The sequence below is a fragment of the Gracilinanus agilis genome, chromosome 1 (assembly GCF_016433145.1).
Source record: "Gracilinanus agilis isolate LMUSP501 chromosome 1, AgileGrace, whole genome shotgun sequence".
NCBI classification, from domain to species: Eukaryota; Metazoa; Chordata; class Mammalia; order Didelphimorphia; family Didelphidae; genus Gracilinanus; species Gracilinanus agilis.
Genome location: NC_058130.1, coordinates 349,399,243 through 349,419,075, shown reverse-complemented (window position 1 = coordinate 349,419,075; position 19,833 = coordinate 349,399,243). Strand labels below are relative to the sequence as shown.

At 36.0% G+C, this 19,833-nt stretch overlaps 1 protein-coding gene across 3 annotated transcripts in view; it reads left to right on the top strand.

Moving 5' to 3' along the window:
• The window catches only part of MAST4 (microtubule associated serine/threonine kinase family member 4), a 797,816-nt gene that overhangs the window by 223,722 nt on the left and 554,261 nt on the right, over window positions 1–19,833 (top strand). For all 3 annotated transcript variants that reach the window (XM_044663432.1, XM_044663416.1, XM_044663424.1), the window contains exon 3: window positions 13,615–13,768. In XM_044663432.1, coding sequence (XP_044519367.1) covers window positions 13,615–13,768 — 154 coding nt within the window. The remainder of the gene's footprint in view (window positions 1–13,614; window positions 13,769–19,833) is intronic.

Sequence of the window (19,833 nt, the reverse complement as noted above, 5' to 3'; positions counted from 1 at the left end):
CTCACTCCTGTAACAGCGCCTGAAAAAACATTGACTTTATGGCTCCTGCAGAAAGAGCCATACGTTGCTGACCCCTGCTATAAAGAATGTCCATGTCTGCCACTCAAGATCTTACCTCTAGCTGCCTGTGCATTTCTACATATGTATCTTATCTATCTATATTCTATCTTATAAATTTGCCTATAACAGGATACAAAGACTATAAATGAACAAATAAGTGAGCAAATAAATAATTAAATAAAGAAGAAAGAACAAATGAGCAAGTCCCTGTTTCAAGAACTCTGCTTATTAGGAGGGAATAATGTATACACAGAAAAGTAGAACATTTGATAATGATTTCCTGTTTGTGGCATATGCTGGATATATAAACACAGACAAGCAAAACTTTGTCCTTTGTCCTTGACTTTGCCCTTAGGAGCTTTTATGTCTAATTGGGGGGAGGACCACAGATAGATGGGAGTTGGTGAGAGAATAGGAGGAGGAGAGTGCTTCACCCATAGGCATGGTTAGAAACTGGTACTTAGTGTCTGGGATGTAAGGTAGAGGCTTGATTCTAGGTAAGATAAAGAAGAAATTCATCTTAGGGAAGAGTTTTATTTCTTTGTGGCAGCACTTCTGGGCATATATTTTTGGGCTTTCCCCATATCTTTTCAGTCGATCACCTTGGCTACTGCCTATTCTATTTCCCCTTAAGAGTCCTGTGGTTACCACATATGGGAAAGCATGGCTTATAAAATGGGGATGTAGGAAACAAAAACCAAAAAGTTGTTTAAATAGGAGACATCTGCAACAAGTGTGAGGTACAATTAGTCTGCAAATGAAATTAAATGACTGACTTTTAAAGGGTCTTTGATGATTTCTTGTTTTTTGTTTTTAAGTCATTAATCCTATGACTCTTTAGTGGCTCTCCTCAACCCTGTGCAACACGTGCCAGGCCCTTCTCTCCTCCATCTATCTCCCAAAGTCTGTCCAAGTTCATTATTTCCAAGAAACTATCTATTCATCTCCTTCTCTGCCATCTCCTTCTCTTTTTGCCATCAATCTCTCCCAACATCAGGTTTTTTTTTTTTCAGTGAGGCCAGTCTTCTCATTATGTGGCCAAAGGATGTAAGTATTTATCTTCCATAATAGCAATAGCTTATTTACCTGAAAGAGTTTATTGGAAGCTTATAAGCATATTCTTCTATCTGCCTTCTTATGAGCACTAGCATGACTGAAGAAAATAGATCAGATACAAATGAGCCCATTACATAATGATGTTTCTCTTTGTTGATGATTGACTGGATTGGATAGAATGCCAATAGAATGACTCTACTCATCCTGTTGTTGCAGATTTACCTTAGGGCTGTCTTTAACTTTGCTGAGTGGTCAGGCATGCTCAAAAGTTTCCAGAAGTTATTTGTCAGGGTTGCCTTTTTTTTTTTTTTGAGCCCTCCTTCTTAAAGTTATAGGTATATCTCATCTTACTTAATTACTCTGGTTTTGTGAATTCTTTGAATTACATGCTTTTTCTACTAATGCTATTTGCGCCTATCTACCTACTCTTACTCCTCTTCTTGTTTTCCTATAAATTATTCAATGGGGGCCATTCAAAATGTTGGTTTCCTTCCTCTAGTTTGTTGTTGTTGTTTTTCTTCTTCCTCTTCCTCCTCCTTTTCCTTTTCCCTCCCTCCCTCCCTTCCCCCTCTCTTAAATTATTATTGATTTATTTTTAACATTCTTTTCTTTTTAAATTGAGTTCCAAATTCTCGTCTTCTCTCTCACCCTTCTCCCATCCACTGAGATAGGAAGCAAAGTGATATCAATTATACAGGTGAAATTATGCAAAATATATTGCCATGTTAACCATATCACACAAAAAGAAAGCAATAAAATTTTATTTAAATTTGCATTCAAAGTTTATCAGTTCTCTCTCTGGAGGTGGATAGCATTTTTTTCATCATGAGTTCTTTGGAATTATTTTAGATTATTGTATTGATCAGAGTAGCTTAGTCTTTCATAGTTGATAATCATTATGGCATTTGTGTTTCTATGCATAGTAATGTTCTGGTTCTTTTCACTTCACCTTTGCATCAGTTCATATAAGCCTTTAAAGGTTTGTTTGTTTTTCCTGAAACTACTCCCTTTTTCATATCTACAAGCACAATAGTGCTCCATCACAATCACATGCCACAATTTGTTCAATTGTTCCCCAATGAACATCTCCCTCAATTTTCAATTTTTTGCCACTACAAAAAACCTGCTTTTCCACTTAAAAAAATCTCTTTGGAGTGCAGACCTGGTAGTGGCATTGCTGGGCAAAAAGGCTATGCCTAGTTTTATAGACCTCTGGGTTAATTTCCAAAGTGTTCTCTAATAGTTCACAACTAATAAACAACAGTTTATTAGTGTACCTATTTTTCCTCATCTCAGATAGCATTTGTCATTTTTGATAGATGTGAGGTGGCCCTTCAGAATTATTTTAATTTTCATTTCTCTAATCAACAGGGACTTAGAACATGATATTTTGAATCCTGGTTTCTAATCCATTCTGTTATCTGCATCCATTTTATGGGTGAGCTCATCTCTTTCACATTCATAGTTATGATTATTCATTGTGCATTTCTCTGTATCCTATTTTCTTCTGTTTATCTTTCTCCCTTTTTTTTATCCACTCCCTCAATATCCTTTGTCTCCTTCTGCTCCCATTTCCCTTTTCTAGTTTTTTTGATGTTACAGATTTATTGATGGAAACCAAAGGCTATCATTCACTTATCTCTTATTCCGGTAAAGACCTGGGCATGACACCCTCCTTGTATTTATTTCACCATTACCCTGTGATACTCCTTATAGGTGGCTCTTACTAGAGGACATAGTCTTTCATGAACTGAAGCCATACAGCATCACTAGAAGATTAAAAAATTGACCCTTTTCTTCAGGGAAAAGTTTGGGATCATGAAATATCTGGCCTAATTTCTCAGAGGTAATCCAGGCCATTCTCTCTTGTTTATTTTTGGGCACTACTCATTGTTCATGCCTAGTATGTCTAAGATTTGCATTATAAAAAACTGCCTTATGAATTGTCTATTCAACATATCACAACCTATATCAATAATTTTTAACTGGGAGTTCCCATCTCTCAATATAGCTGATTTCTTTGTAATCCTAAGGTTTTTATTGTATACTTTAAAAGACATTTTGAGAAGGGCACATCCATATGCACCTCAACACAGCCAAAGAGGGGTTCATGATGAAAAAAAAAGGTTAAGGATCCCTGGAGAGTGGATCCATCCTCAATTCAGACTCTGCGCTGGATGTCCTTTATGACTCTGACAGGCACCTTTAGCAAATAAGTATCTCTGCTTTATGTCTTGTTTCATATTAATGAGAAGATGATTGAAATGTTTCTCCATCTTTCAAGGAATCTTAAATAATTCTGACATATGCTTGGGAGATACCTTGTTTGGAGAGCCTTTGCTTGAGCTGTTTGCTTTACTGAATTTAAAGACTTGCTTTCTAGTCAACAAAACATAAGTGTAATATGGGCTCTTGCCTTCATCAATTGTGAGACCATAAAAATGTCTGTTGTATGATATTGTTTATAAAATACTTCTTCTACTTATACCTTCTTTCACAATGCCTGTAATGCATGTAAATAGAATATTTATTATTTCCTTTTTTTTTTTTTTGAGACTGGGCCTCCTTATCATCTAGTCTCAAAGTGCAATTCCCATAAATATTCATAAATCCAATCCCCACTGCTAATCTGTTTCATTACTGAACTAGGTTGGTTTGCCCCCTTCTTAGGCAGCTTCCAGCTCTCTGGGAATACCACATTGCAATTGGATTTAGTTTAGCAACTGATCAGTTTATCTTTCTGTAGCTCAGAACTCCTGAACTCAAGCAATCCTCCAGTCTTAGTCTCCCAAGTAGCTGATTTTATAGATATTCACCACCATTGATAATATGGAAAATATTTTTGTAACAAAGGTAAATCTTAGGGGGCAGCTGGGTGGCTCAATGAATTGAGAACCCAACCTTAGAGATGGGAGGTCCTTGGTTAAAATCTGGCCTCAGACACTTCCTGGCTGTGTGACTCTGGGCAAGTCACTTAACCCCCATTGCCTAGCCCTTTCCACTTTTCTGTCTTGGAACCAATACATAGTATTGAGTCTAAGATGAAAAGGTAAAGGTTTAAAAAATAAAGCAAAAATACAAAAAACAAAGGTAAATCTTGCATGTAGGCATATTAATGTTCTCTCTGTGCCTTTTTTGGCAGGGATGGGGGAGAGGAGAGTGTAATAAGGCAAGTTTGGTTTTTTTTTTGAGCAAGCCTTCAATGTCTCCCTCTCTTCCTTTAGAGTAAGTCCCTCCATGTTCTCAAAATTGGGCAGCCTCCACCACCTAACATTGCTAGTTGCAAAAATATATCATTAGATGAAAGGGCCCCAGGGGCATTTAGTACCATAGGAACAATGTTTCTATATACAAAGTGGGGAATATGGTAACCATTGAGCAGACCAGTGGCTTTTAGAGACAATGCATTTTGCATTGTTAGAGATAATCATTGGAAATAGCGTGAAATTTTATGATGATTTAGGATCATAAAGCTAGAAGGGACCTCAGAGATTATGTAGTTCAACTCCCTCATTTTTCAGATGAGGAAACTGAGGTTATTTTTTGCCCAAAGCCACAAAATCAGTGTCAAAAGTGGGTGAGGTTCTCTGATAGGTTGGACAATTACATATTAATTAAATATGTAACATCACAAAATTTGATCATAATATATTAATTTAAATCATAGAAATTTGAATACGTTAAAATTTATATAAAATTAGTGATTAGGACAACATGATGTTGAATGTCCTGATTCTGAGACTTTCTGGTTGGGAGACCTTGGAAAAGTGTTGTACTGGGGCAGCTAGGTAGCTGAGTGGATAGAATGCTAGCCTTCAAGTTAGGAGGATCTGGGTTCAAATTTGTCCTTAGGTGCTGCTTAGCTGTTTGATCCTGGATAAGTCACTTAACCCCAATTGCCTAGGCTTAGAACTGATTCTAAGACAAAAGGTAAGGGTTGGAAAAGAAAAGAAAAGTTTGGTACTACTATTCAATGGTGGGGAGAAAATAAGCCTGAGTTATTGGTACTAGATCACTTCCAATAAAGTTGCCTCCAAAAAAGGAAAGAAAAGAATGTCAATGAAACATTTGAAACTACATAGAAGAAAAAAAATTCTTAAGTCACAAACAGAGCAATTGTTATTGCAATGTTAAATTTAAAATAAAATTACTCATTTAATTTATATTTATTTTAATATATTTAAATTGTATTTATTTTAATGTATAATTTATTATATTAGTACTATAATATATAAATTTATGTAACTTATTCTGTTATACTATAAAATAAATAATATATAATAAATCTATAAATAATATAAATACTGTTAGAAACCCAGCTTTTACAAGACATAGACTACATTTATGTCCAAGGCTAACACCCTTTTAGTTCAAATTCAATATTGAGGTGAAATGAGGTATACTTGCAGATAATTTTTTTTAATTTAACTTTGACCTAACAAACATTTGCAACAAAAATATATTAGTACTTTGTTTTTCTGGACGTAGGCCCCCAACCCTCTCCATCTGGAAACATGTCCAGTCAGAGGCATCAAGGTATGGCAATTCATGTGGTCTTAGCCATCACCCAGTGTGAGAAATCCTGACTGCATACAGTTGTGATTTTTTATGCCCCTAAATGACTAGGAATCTGCAGTCAGGAAAGTTGAGGACAGTCAGAGCTGGGAGGGAGGGGGTTGGGAAAGCTATATCTTATTTGGGTAAAGCTTCTCCATATTGTGGATGAGAAGAAAGAAGCTATGTCAGGGAAATGCTGAATCTTTCACAATTTAAATAAAGTACACAGCAGGGATTTGTGATCACCTGTATAATTGCTTTCCCCTCTTTGTATCCTGAAATCTTCATATATATTGATGATTAAGCTCATAATAAAAAAACACCATATTTTAAAAGTTTAAGTGTCAGTGGGGAAGGGAGACGGTTGGAAGGGAGGGGAAAATTTTTTTTAATTAAAAAAATTTTAATGTCATCTAACCATTCTCTCAGTGGTTTCATTTGTATTCAGCATTCCTTTTGGGCAACCTTCCCACTTTGCCACTTACAGGTTGCAGGTTGGGTTCCTGGAAGGGAGATGACTATGTAGCTTGGATCTCCTGAATTCTTTTTAATACTCATCCAGTAGACACAATGGTAGAGAGGTGGTACAGTGGTTAGAGTCCTAGATCTGGTGTCAGGAAGACCTGAGTTCAAATGTGACCTCAGATACTTATTATTTGTGTGACCCTGGACAAGTCACTTAACCTGGTTGTCTCATTTCCCTACTCTGTCAAATGAGCTAGAGAAGGAAATGGCTAATCACTAGTATTTTTGCCAAGAAAAGCTCCTATAGAATTATGAAGAATTGGAAACAACTGAAACAATTAAATAACAAGAAGACATGATTAGTTTAATGCAAAAGCAAGAAGATTTTATAGTAAGAACAATAGCCATACAATACTCTCCCTATACATCTGGGACATACTGTCCCACAAATAAACACCAAGTCACTGGGAAGAATCTGAACTCCCTGACTCCAAAATTTTTAGTAGCCCTACTCTTGACATCAAGGGTAGTTCTTTCTTGACTCCATAGTCAAATATTTATAGCAAGAGGATATTCACAGGTTATTCACTTTCTTTGAATAATTCTAAAAGGTTTTCTGGAATTATCATACCAATTATAGCTCTACCACCAGCACACCACCACAATTACTACTGCTGGCTAAAATTTATATAGTACTTACTTACATGTGCTAAGCATCGTGCTAAGTACTTTACAAATTTTGTCTTATTTGATCCTCACCAACAACTCTAGGAGTTGGGGCTATTATTATCCTCATTCTACAAATGAGGAAACTGAAGCAAATGGAGGTTAGGTGACTTGCCCAGGGTCATTCATAGCTAATAAGTACCAAAACTCAGGTCTTCATCACTCCAGGTCCAGCACTCTATCCACTGTGCCATCTAGCTGCCTACTACCAGTGTATTAGGTTGCTTGTCTTCCTTCAGCTTCTCCAGCATTCATTGACTATTTCTGTCTTTTATCATCTTTGCCAGTTTGTTGTCAACCATTTGTTCTTTGCCTTTTGACTAAACTGGTGGCTTCTTTGAAAAAGAAATTAAGGTCATGTTGCTCCATGTTGCCATTAGACTTTAGTTGTGCCATTGAAAGCCTTTAATTCACTGAGACACTTTTTTCTTAGTGGTTCAATGTCTTACACAATAGTAGATTTTCTTCAGGCTGGACTCAGTGGTAATTCGCACAAATTAAGCTTCTCTGATTTCTCATTTATTAGAGATCTCAGGATATAAATTAGTAAAATTAGATGTAAAATATTAACATTTCTCAGAGAATCAGAGAATTTTAGTTCAGGAAGAGACCTTAGAGATTATTTAGTTTAATTCTTTCCCTTTATGCATGAGGAAATTCAGGATAGAAAGGTTAGCAGAATTCCTTAAAATCACATGACTAGCTTGCCCAGATTAGAACTAGTATTGCCTCCTTGACCTTTTCATTTCCAAGCCATTTCTTGACTGTTCAGGAAAGCCAAGCTATATTTCTTCATCATGTTTCATGATGAATTAATATCTTGATGTTAAGTATATGATCTTTGATTGAAATAAACTATAGTTTCACTGGGTTATCCTGAGGAAAAATAAGGTGGAGGGGAAATAGATCTGTTCTACATTCCAGAATTTCCTGGATTTTTCTCTCCCACCCCCACCCCCATTTCCTTTGTTTCTAGTATTTATTCAATTAATAAGGATTTCTTTAGTATCTACTTCTCACCATCCACTCATTGGTGATCACATCAGACATTTATTAAGCACTTAACTTTTTGTCAGAAACTGTATGAATGGGTAGAGATTCAAATAAAAACAAAAGCAATCCCTTCTTCAAGTAGTATACATTATGTAGAGAATAGAATCATATTGTAAACAGAGGTTAAGGGACTTTTTGAAGTCTCTAACTGTAAGCAAGTAGTAGAAAAAGATTTGAACCACATCTTTGGACTTCAAATTCATTACTCTTTCTGTTTCATCACTGGTACTGACAATGTAATGTGCTATAGGGAATAAGAAAGAGATGTAGATTTTCAGTACTTGACTTTCTACATCTTTTCCTGAATTTTGAGATAAGGGGGGCATATAGGTTATAAAATGTCACCTTAACTTTTATTTTTGTTTTGTGTTGAAAGCTGTAGACATGTAAATCTAGAAAATGAAATAGGGGTGATTCTTTAAATCATGTAGTATTTAAAAGTAAACAAAAGCATTTTCTTTAAACACTATCTTGCTTGAAAGATGCAACTTTCCTCTTTTCTTAATATATCACTTTGGTACCAGATTAAGAGTTGATATTTATATGGTAGGTGAAGCTTGGCCAAGCATTTAATCACGAAGATTCATTTGATCCTTTCAACAATCCTGTGATTCAGAGCAAGTCTTATTAGTCCCATATTATAGATGAGGAAACTTAGGGTGACCATTGGTATGGTAATTTTCTTCCTTGACAGAGCTAGGAATCAAATCCAGATATTATGACTTTAGGTCGAGTATCCTTCACTCTCCTCTTCCTCCCTTCCTCCCTCCCCACCTCTCTCTCTCTCTCTCTCTCTCTCTCTCTCTATATATATATATATATATATATCCCCTTACCTTCCATCTTAGAATCAATACTGTGTTTTGGTTCCAAGGCAGAAGAGTGGTAAGGGCTAGACAGTAGACATCAAATGACTAGTCCAGGGTGACACAGTTAGGAAGTGTCTGAGGCCAAATTTGAACCTAGGACCTCCCATCTCTAGCCCTTACTCTCAATCCACTGAATCACCCAGCTGCCCCCTCCTTTGCTCTTTATACGATGTTTCTTCCTAATTCGTGACACTCAATAGACACCTTACATTAGAAGTGCTATGTTTTCACAGCAAAGAAGGTGCAAATCCATTAGGAACAAGCACTACTGAGTAGGCAAGAATGTGTCACATGTACAAGTTGATTCTGTCATCATAACACAAGCTCCTTTAGAGTGGAGTTGTTTCACTTTTTTCTTTGATCTTCAGAATTTCAGCACATAGTAGTCACTTAATGTTTTGTTGATTGGTGGACCTGTGTGAGGGGAGACAAACTGATGTATGCTTAAAAAGAAATAGGACCAGTTCTCTTTTTTGCTAGGTTTTCATGATACTGTTTTCTTGGTGGTGTTGGGAAACTGAGTGTATTAAGAGCAGACAAATTCTTGTGTTTTCTTAGCCTAGTTATTTGGGAAATGCAGGTCTAAGAATTTTGCAAAATTTCCTCCTCTTGAAGTTGCATCAAGAATATAGAAAAATTCTTCCTTTCTAAGGGCAACTTAATGTGTCTTTCAGACAGTTAAATTACCATCAGGAAATTTTTTTGCTTTATAGGTATTCCCATGACCATTTATTTTATAATAAAGGAAGGAATGAAAATCTAGGCATGGAATATTGTATAGTATCACAGATTTAGGACACAAAAGGAATTTTTGAGATTTCCCAGTGCAAGGGTTTTTAATTTATGGTCCATGAACTTAATTAAAAAAATATTTTGGTAGTATAATTGTTTTTTATCATCCCTGTGTATTTTCCCCTGCATTTAAAAACCTTCAAAGAAGGGGTATATGGATTTCACCAGAAAGTCAAAGGGATGTATTAACACTAAAATAGTTAAAAAATCCTTTGTCTAAGAGAGTAAGGGCCAAAAGGATCCCAGGTTGAATAGACAGAAGCACATTTGAAGGGTATAGCATACCTACTAAGGTATATTCTAATGTCTCAAAAAATGGGCATTTTATGCTTCATTGAAAAGAAATAAACTTGTTATTTTTTAAGTTAAATTTTAGTTCCTTTAACTTGACTAGTAAGTTAGCAAGCCAAGAAATATTTACCATGTGCTTACTATGTGCCTGGCATGGTGCCAAGTGCTGGAGAATAATATCTTGTATGATTGAGTACTATTCAATAAAAGTTCCCATTTAAAAAAATGCCTTGGATGCACACTCTAATGAAATGTATTGTACACACCTCTATGGGGAAAGTAAGTGGTACAGTTCTGAGCCCTGGTCTAAATTCCAGATCTTTTTTCTTTAAACCAGGGCTGAGGGAACAAAGAAATATGTATCTGAGGAGCACTTTTCATTGTAACAAATGTGTATTCAGAAGCTACCAAGCATTTGACATCTCAGGAAAATAGAAAATATGAAAGAAATTTGTGATGTGGTCCCTGTCATCCAGGAGGATTTTAGGACCCCCAAAGCCTATTAGGAATTTTCGAAGCTTCAGTAACAGACTAGAAGTCTGACTTTCCTGTGGATGATAACTTTGAAGGCAGCCTCATGCTCTGATGCTGAGCTATGTGTGTTGGCCCCATGTATTATGGCGACTTTAGGACTTTGGAAAAAGTTGAAAAACATTAAATGTATATCATTTAAAGTGGAGGGCCCAAAGTGGCATGCTTGATGTCTTACAATAAGCTCCTGGGTGTGATGAAATGTTTTTAAAGAGATCATAAGTGTTCGATTCAATATAGAAAATGAAAAATAAATGGTAGGGTTGCAGTGGACCATTTAGAGATGCTGTGACTAATTGCAAGAAAAATGTTAGAGCCACTGACAGCCTAGGGAAAATTTAGAAAAATGGCCTATTTAGAGAGAGGCCTGGTGGGACTGTGATCTGATGGTTAGGTTGGAATGGGATCCAAGGGCTTGACTCTGTTCTTTCATATATTTTCCTCTAGGGCTATATGCCCCCTCTCTGTTTTCTTGGATGTAAATTATTATTTCCTTTATCCTATAGAGGGTTTGATTCTGATTAAAAAATCCTGCCTCATGGCTCTACAGTCATATAGCAAAACACAATTTCTTTTTCACAATTTCCCATCTCATTTTTATGTCTCCTCCATTTTATATTTTTTCCTGACTTGGTAGGAAAGAGAAATGCCCACAAAGACTAGGTAAGGAAACCACATCATTGCTGTCTTAAGAATTGCCTTCTTAAAAATTATCTTCTCTCAGCCTATTTTGTTTTTCTACCCTGCTAATCTCAAATATAACAATCTTCTCCATGGTAATTAAATATGATATTACAAGCAGAGGAATTTAACTTCAGGTGAAAAATAAATGTGAGAGTTGATGAACCTTATATAACAAACACTTGCATTATATGCAACTGTCACATAAAATTAAGAGGAAATACTTTAAGTAGAGATGACCTTAACGAGGAGGATGTTTGCCACCTTTACTCTCTGGATCTCAGTGCCTTGGAGTCCTTTTGGATGAGAATATGCCCAAGGTACTTTAAAGAATTTCAGTGGCACATTGCCACCTTGTGGCCATGAGTTTCCCTCTTTATTTTTTAACAGAAAAGGCAAATTGAAAAAAGAAATTCCAACTTTGTAATAATCTTCAAGTACCTTGAGCTAACGTGAATTTTTATGTCTTGTATAGTGAGTGCTTTTATTTAAAGTAAGCATATCCACAACACCAATGGAGTTAATATTTGGGTATATGTTGAGTATATAGGTCAGAATTGCCTTTTTTAAAATATCTATCTGCTTATGCATTTGTGTACCTGAAAGAATGTTTCTCCTTAATACATAAGGAAATATGCTTTTGTTCAATCATGGAAGTTTTTGCCTTAAAAACTCAGCAACAATTAAAAAATGTTGTTTGTCTGTATCTGTGATTTTATCAGGTTATAGAACTCTGTGATGAAGAAATTCCATTAACTAATGCAGATCAACTATTTTGCAATTTATAGTCTTAGTGAGTTTCATAGAACACAGAGAGTAAATGATTTGTTCAGGGTCAAAAATTTCAGTCTTGGACTGACATCTTGCTGACTCTGAGAGGCATTCTTTATCAATTTTACATTCATTTATACATTCTTGTTTGGTTATTGTTCTTGGTATATGAAGAGGACCAAAATGACATCACTATGCCAGGGTCAATATAAGGTGTGTCAGACTATGGCTGAGCAGACCAGTGCAAAAATGTACCACAGGTTGGGCACAGAGAGCCTGTAGGAACATTTGGGATGGAGATGACTCTAAGCATCTCACATTTCTTTTGAGTTATGGCAGTTTTGCTTTGCTCATAGAGCACAGTACCTTCTTTAATGCCAGAATGCCAAGCTGGACACACCTGAGTCAATCTCTCCTGTGTCACACAGTTGATACCAAAGTTCTTCAGAGACCTGGAGAATGTAATACATTTGGAACTTGACAAGTTCTTAAAGACTTTTGGTCAAGTACAATTAATCATCTTATAGTTGAAGAAACCGAGGCAAAAAAGCTAAGGAATTTGCTTAGGGTTTAAGGTAGGATTTGAACCAAGTCTTCTAGAATCTGAGTCCAGTACTATATCTCTTATAGGTGTCATTAAAGTAAACATAGCTAGTAATGTGACAGGAGGAAATATATTTGTTTAAAAAATTACATTTTTGAAAGGTGAGAAACTGAGGCTTAAGTGAAATGATTTGCTCAGTCATATAACTAATAAATGTGAGAGAGATCTAACCCTAGATGTGTTTTGATTCTAAGTCCAGCATTCTTAGGCTGTCTCTTTTTTCAAGTTTCTTTAATTTTAATTTTGAATATTTTCCCATAGTTACATATTTTATGTTCTTTCCCTCTCTCCCAAACTCCCTTAGCACCCCCCCCCCTTAGCCGATGCACAATTCCACTGGGTTTTAAATGCATCATTGATTAAGACCTAATTCCATATTTTTGATAGTTGGACTAGAGTTATCATTTAGTGTCTACATCCCCAATAATATCCCCATCAGCCCATGTGTTCAAGTAGTTGTTTTTCTTCTGTATTTCTTCTCCCACAGTTCTTCCTCTGAATGTGGCTAGTTTTCTTTCTCATAAGTCCCTCAGCCCTGTTCTGGATCCTTGCATTGTTGCTAGTAGAGAAGTCCGTTATATTTGATTGTGCCACAGTGTGTCAGTCTCTGTGTATAATGTTCTCCTGGATCTGCTCCTTTCACTATGTATCAGTTCCTGGAGGTCATTTCAGTTCACATGGAATTCCTCCAGTTCTTTATTCCTTTGTTAGGCTCTCTCTTTTAAAGTGATTTTATCTATTTAAAAAAAAAAGCAATTCAACAACAACAAATAAAAGATACCATGTTTCTTTTTCCTTGTAACAGATTTCCTTTAAAGTATTATATAGTGACAGATGGATCTGTATGTCGGTGGCACTTTGAAAATACCTGCACTTATCCCAGAATCGATAGACAAATAACTTTCCCTCTTGTGAATAACTGAAGATATATGTTAATTGTCCACATGCTCATTTTGCTACTAGGCAGAGAGTCTTACAGATGAAAAACATCACTTCGGATCTCTGTAATTCCCAGAACTAACCAATCAAGTTCAAGACAAAATGGGATGGGGAGAGAGGAAAAGGAAATATGAAGCAAATAGCTCATTAGTCTTGCCTTCTGGGCTTGGAGGGAATGTGATCTCTCAGAAAGTGACAATTCTCTTTTTGTCTTTACAGCTTGATCACATATTGTCCCCTCCGCCCATGCCATTTAGAAAATGCAGCAACCCTGATGTTTCTTCTGTTCCTGGAAAATCCCTTAAATTTAAAAGACAGCTGAGTGAAGATGGGAGACAATTGAGGAGAGGGAGTCTTGGAGGAGCACTGACTGGTAAGTACAAGATATTGTGGGTTTCCAGGATGTGATTGTATTTAGTATTTCTATAATATCTCCTTTGAAATGTCCAAACTTTTATGCATAATCTCCTTCCACCAATGTAATCTCAAATAGTCTATAATTTAGGAGGCATCTCAGGTACATAACCATTAGGATCACATAGCTAATTTTAGTGGTCAAAAGGGATTTGAATCCAGGTCTTTTTTTTAATGCTCTTAATTTTTTAATTTTTTTATATTTTAATTTTTTAACCAATTACTTATAATAACAAATTTCCACACAAATTTTCCTTGTTTATATGATTAAACTTATCTCCTTCCATTCCTCTTCTTGATGTTGGCAGGCAGTTAGATCTGGGTTGTACATGTATTATCATGCAAAGTATATTTCTATTTTGTTTATTTTTGTTAGTAAGTAATTTTATAAAACCCAAACTCCAAAACATAAATCTAAAGAAAAAATTGAAAAATCGTCTGCTTTCATCTGCATTCTGATTCTTAACAATTCTTTCTCTTTAGGTGGTTAGCATTCCCTGTCACACGTGCCTCAGAATCGTCTGATAATTGTCTGAATCTGGGTCTTCTTGATTCCCAGCCCGCTTTATCCACTGGATAAGCTTGTTTCTTAATTAGCTGAGGCCTCTCTGTAAAAACTGACTCATTTGAAAGTAACTGGCCCAAATGCAGACTGGCAGATGAGATTTGCTCAAACATAGGAAACTTTGGTTTAGAGTCAAAAAGGAAGACCTGAGTTTGAATCCTGCTTCAGACAGAATTCTCAAGACTTTATTACCAAGCTTCAAATGCTTTCTCTCATGGCCTCTGCAGCCCCCTTCTCATTTATGAGTTCTTCTTGGAGTCTTCATTTGGGGGAAGGAGCCAGATCAACCATGCTTCATTCTTTGAGTTTTGCTGTCATTTTCGTCAACTGCTTTTTTTCCTCTGTCCCTTAAGTACACTCTTTCCCCTCCTATGCTTCCTTTTAGCCCCTTTTAAGTGCGTTGAACATGGAGGGAGAGGGAGAAAACATTCATATATATATTTACTAAGTCACTTAGAGCAGAATAACAATTAAAACAGGGTGAGAAAACTTGCAGGAAGGAGATTGGGTCATCTACAAGAAAACAATAGCCAGAAAGATGGTTTTCCTTCCATTTTTTTTATTATAAGATCTTTGAGAGCAGAAACTATCTTTCTTTTTCCTGGTACACAGTAAGCACTAAATTAATGTTTATTGACTAGCTATATGATCCCGACAAATCATTTCACATCTACATGCCTCAGTTTCTTCAAATGTAAAATGAAGGGCTGGACTCTCAAATCTCTTCTAGTGTTAAATCCATGATCCTCTAAACTTATGAAATATTTCTCACCTTTATTGATTTTAAAAAGTAAGCTCATGGTCAATTCAATGAATACATTCATTTTTTTAACTTGACAAAAAATTTTTTAAGAATATCAATCTTTAAAAACTCACTACTAACTTTAAAAAGTGATTTAAACATGAAATCTAGCAAATCAAAATATCTTTAAAGGAACTCTTTAAGAAGCCCTTTAAATAAGCTTTTCTTTCTACTTGGAAATGTTCTATTTTTAACTTGCACATTGTATGGTCTGTTTCAGATAATCTGATTTTGAATATTTGCCTTTATTATGGCCTTTGTTACCAGAAATTCAGAGGAGGGTCATGGATTTTACCTTTTTATGGAATGAAAAATCTGCATACAGAGATTTGTTTTACCTGCTTGCATGGGATGGTTTTATTTGAATTGAGTTTAGAGCAAATTCTGCTATCCTTTTAGGTCAAAAAATGTCATGGAGAATGTAATGAAAAACTATCTTCTGACACTGACATGGAACTTCATAAAGATCATCCCAATATTTTCCCTTTAGTCCAGGTGGCCTATGAGCTATTCCCATGATATGTTTGCTTATGATTTTCCCTCTACTCTTTTTTTGTTCCTATATTCTCTACTACACGAATCCAAATGCGGTTTGTCCATTTCCTCCCAGGATTCTATCTTCATAATAGGTTTAATTCTGTTTCTGTTTATTAAATCCTTATTATTGGAAAAGGGTTAGCCCCTCCTTTTTTTAAGGGCAGGTAGGTGGCACAGTGGAAAGAGTGCCAAGCTTGGAGTCCTAAAGACATTAGTTCAAATGTGAACTCAGACACATAGTAATTTATGTGACCCTGTGCAAGTCATTTAACCCTGTTTGCCTCAGTTTCCTCATCTGTCAAATGAGTTGGAGAAGGAAATGACAAACCACTCCATTATCCCTGCCAAGAAACCCTCAAATAAGGTCACAAAAAAGTCAGACACAATTGATAAATGACTGGACAACAACAAACCCTTCTATTGCCATAGCTTTATCAATAATTCTATTAACTAGCTGTCTTCCATGTGCCTGGAATGCTCTCCTTCATCCCATTCTCTTACTTTCCTTCAAGAATCAGCTAATGTCCCATCTTCTAGGGAAATTATTTCAGTCCTTCTTAATTTCGGTGTGTTTCCTTTGAAATTATCTTCAATTTATCCCATAAATATCATCCATACAAATAGTTGTTTGCATGTGGCCTCCGCCATTAGACTGTGAGCCCCTTGAAAGCAGAGATTCTTTTTTTGCCCTTTTTTTTATATACCCAGTGCTTCTCACAGAGCCTGGCAATGGGTAGGTACTTAGTAAATGCTTGTTGACTCACAACTAAGAGTTGGAGAGAAGTATGAGACCAAATTTACTTTCAGCATCCTTTTTTTAATGCTCATTTTATGCACATTTGTATATCATCACTATCTCAGAATATATTATTACTGACCATCTCTCTAGCTATCATTTTCTTACAAATGAACCAAACTTTTTACTGCTAGTTTTCTTACTGGGTTATAATTGTTATTCTATTCTTTCTAGCTTAGTTTATGGATGTGAATATCTTCTCCCTCTCCCTTTATGTTCAGTTTTAAAATCCTCTTAATTAGATTTGCAAGTCTCCAGATAGATATATTTGTATTGATCTCTTTGGAATTTATTCTACCACTGCTTGCCTCTGTATCTAACATCATGATCCAGAAAACTAAACTTTCTTGTTCTAAGCACCTAAATCCCTTAACACATAAACAATTTCTTAGTATTTTTCTGAAAGTGAAGACAGGTCTCCCAATGATACTGTAGAGTAGAGGTGTCCAGCTGCCTGAATAAGATTAAAATGTAATTGATAAATGCTTAATAAAATAAAAAATACAACAGGGGTTATGTTAATTTGCAGTTTTCTAGTCAATATATATGGCCAGCAGGAGATACTCAATATATATGGCCAGCAGGAGATACTCTCCTATTTGGATTAGACACATTTTTCTAGAGAGTTCAGAAATCATACTCATAATAAAATTTTGCCTGTTGAAAATTTCAAAATGAATGTCCTGGAGACATCTTAAACTTACCGTATCCGAAGCCAAATTTGCTACCCTCCAACCCTCTCAGATTTTCCTTTTTCTGTTGAAGATACCACCATTCTTCTAGGCCCCCAGCACCATAATCTTGGCATTTTCCTGGACTCCTCACTTTCTCTCATTCCACAAATATTCTCAATTGCCCAATGTCGCCATTTCTCTCTTTATATTATTTCTCATACCTGAGCCCTTTTTTCTACCCTCACAGCTACCTTAGTTTTGACATCTTGCTGAGATTATTACACTGCCCTTTTGCTTGCTCTCCTTGCCTCAAGTCTTTCCCCATATGAATCCATTCTCCATATTGTTACCAAAGTGATTTGCCTTTAATTCAGATTTGACTATATGACTGCCCTACTCATTAAATTCCCAGTGGTTCCCTGTTGCCTCTAGAATTAAATACAAAAATCCTCTCTTCAGTTTATAAAGGTCTTATCCCAACTTATTGTTTCAGCCTCATTGTATTTTATTCTTCTTCCCACAGTCTATAATCCAGCTACACTGGCCTTCTCTTCATTCATCACACACATTATTTCATCTCTCCTATCCATGACATGGCACTGGCTGCCCATCCTTCTTACTTGGAATGTATCCCCTCCTCATTGGGGAACCTTGAGAATCTCTTCTTACTTCACAAGCTCCACTTCTTGCTAAAATATTTTCCTGACTCCCTCCACTCCTAGTGTCCCTTCTCTCAAACTGCCTTGTATTTAAATACTTTATATCTTTTTTGCATTTTTAATAGTATTTGTTTTATATGTTCTTATATAAGTCCTTGCTATCTCCCTCATTAGTAAGAATTGTTTCATTCATTATATTTTTACTTCCAGCACCTAGGACAGTGCCTAACCCAAAAGAGATGCTTAATGAATGTTTGTTCTTAAATTGATAATGGTGGTTCGTCCTCATCTGAAAATGTGCTAGATTAGTATTTAAGATTCTAGTTACCAGTTATCTTGAGTACCTTGAAACTTCAGCCCGACTCCTTGGAATAGATGGCAGGAGATGATGGTGAGAGGAAGTCTGAGGATGTAGCCTTGGCTTAATTTGGGTACTGCCTGAATGTCTGATCTAATAATCTGTAATGGAATCCCATAACATAGCTATTGAAACTAGACGCTTGGCTAGGGACACAGGTCCAGGAGGAGAGACGACTCAGTTAGGAGGAGGGTAATATTTTTTGTCTTTGTTTTTCTAGCCTGACCCCTTGTAACTGCTTAATCAAGTCTCGTTGATTGTATGATGAATAGTGGAATCCTTGAAGGAACACTCAGCTTTGGGGACAGAAAAGGTCTACCATTATTCTCTTCCACCCTCACCCAGTGGGGTTGTTATTGTTGACAAGGTTTTGTCCTTGAAACAATCTATACAAATTGTTTCCTCTTGACTACCATTTTGATTCAGCAGCTATAGGATATTTTATTAAAAACAAAATTGGACAATTTCTCTTCAGTGCTGGTCAGAGGTTGGGGGCATGTAAACAACAGGACCCCAAGGGCTACAGTTTATTGCGTACCTTATCATCTGGTGGTGGAGGTTATTTGTGGGGGGTGAAGAGAGGGGGAAGCTAATACTAGTTTTCACTTTTTTATACATTACAATATGCTGAGATCTCTTAAAAGTACTATGTAAACATTTACTGAGATTCCCAGAGCCCCAGTGAGGGAGATGAGGCAGTATCCTAATCATTTTTCAGACCTATAAACTGTGGCCAGGAGATGTAGTGTACCATACGGTCACAGCAAGAAAGTTTATCAGAATCTCTGGTTCTAGACTTCTGGCTCCTTGATATGCAGACGAATGCCCAGAAACCATTTACAGTGACTGGGACCATGGTGGGCTTCATGAACTTCATAGCTAAAGACTGAAAGGCATCCTTCCTCAATAAAGAAAGAAGACATATTTCTTTGCAATGCTTGAGTACTTGGGATGCAGAGAGGGTAGAACACACCCATGTCTATTATACACATATGTATCATACACACAGATTATAAGCATGCACAGAATATATGTGTGCACGCACAGTGCCCACATGTGTTTTATATATGTATAGATATGTGTGTGTATGCATTCATACAATGATTTTATATACAGGGCAGCTGGGTGGCACAGTGGATATAGCATTGGCGTTAGAGTCAGGAAGACCTGAGTTCAAATCCAACCTCAGAGACTTACTAGCTATGTGACCCTGGGTGAATCACTTAACTCTGCATCACTTTCCTCATCTATCATATGAGCTAGAGAAGGAAATGGCAAACAATCCCAGTGTCAAGAAAACCTCAAATGGGGTCATGAAGAGTCAGACAAGACTGAATCAATTGAACAAATTGTATGTAAACATTAAGTATACATAATATACATATTTAGATATATATAATATATAAAGTAGAATATATACAAGCATGATATATACATACATGCACAATACACAATGCTTATATATAGTATATACATTTATGTATACAATATGCACACATAATATATTCATCTATGTATATAATATATAGGGATACATACATATAATTAGAAAAAGTGAGAAGTAAAGTGGATTTAAATATATGTAATTAGAAAAACAGAGAGAAATAAAGTATTAGTATATAAATCAGAATTT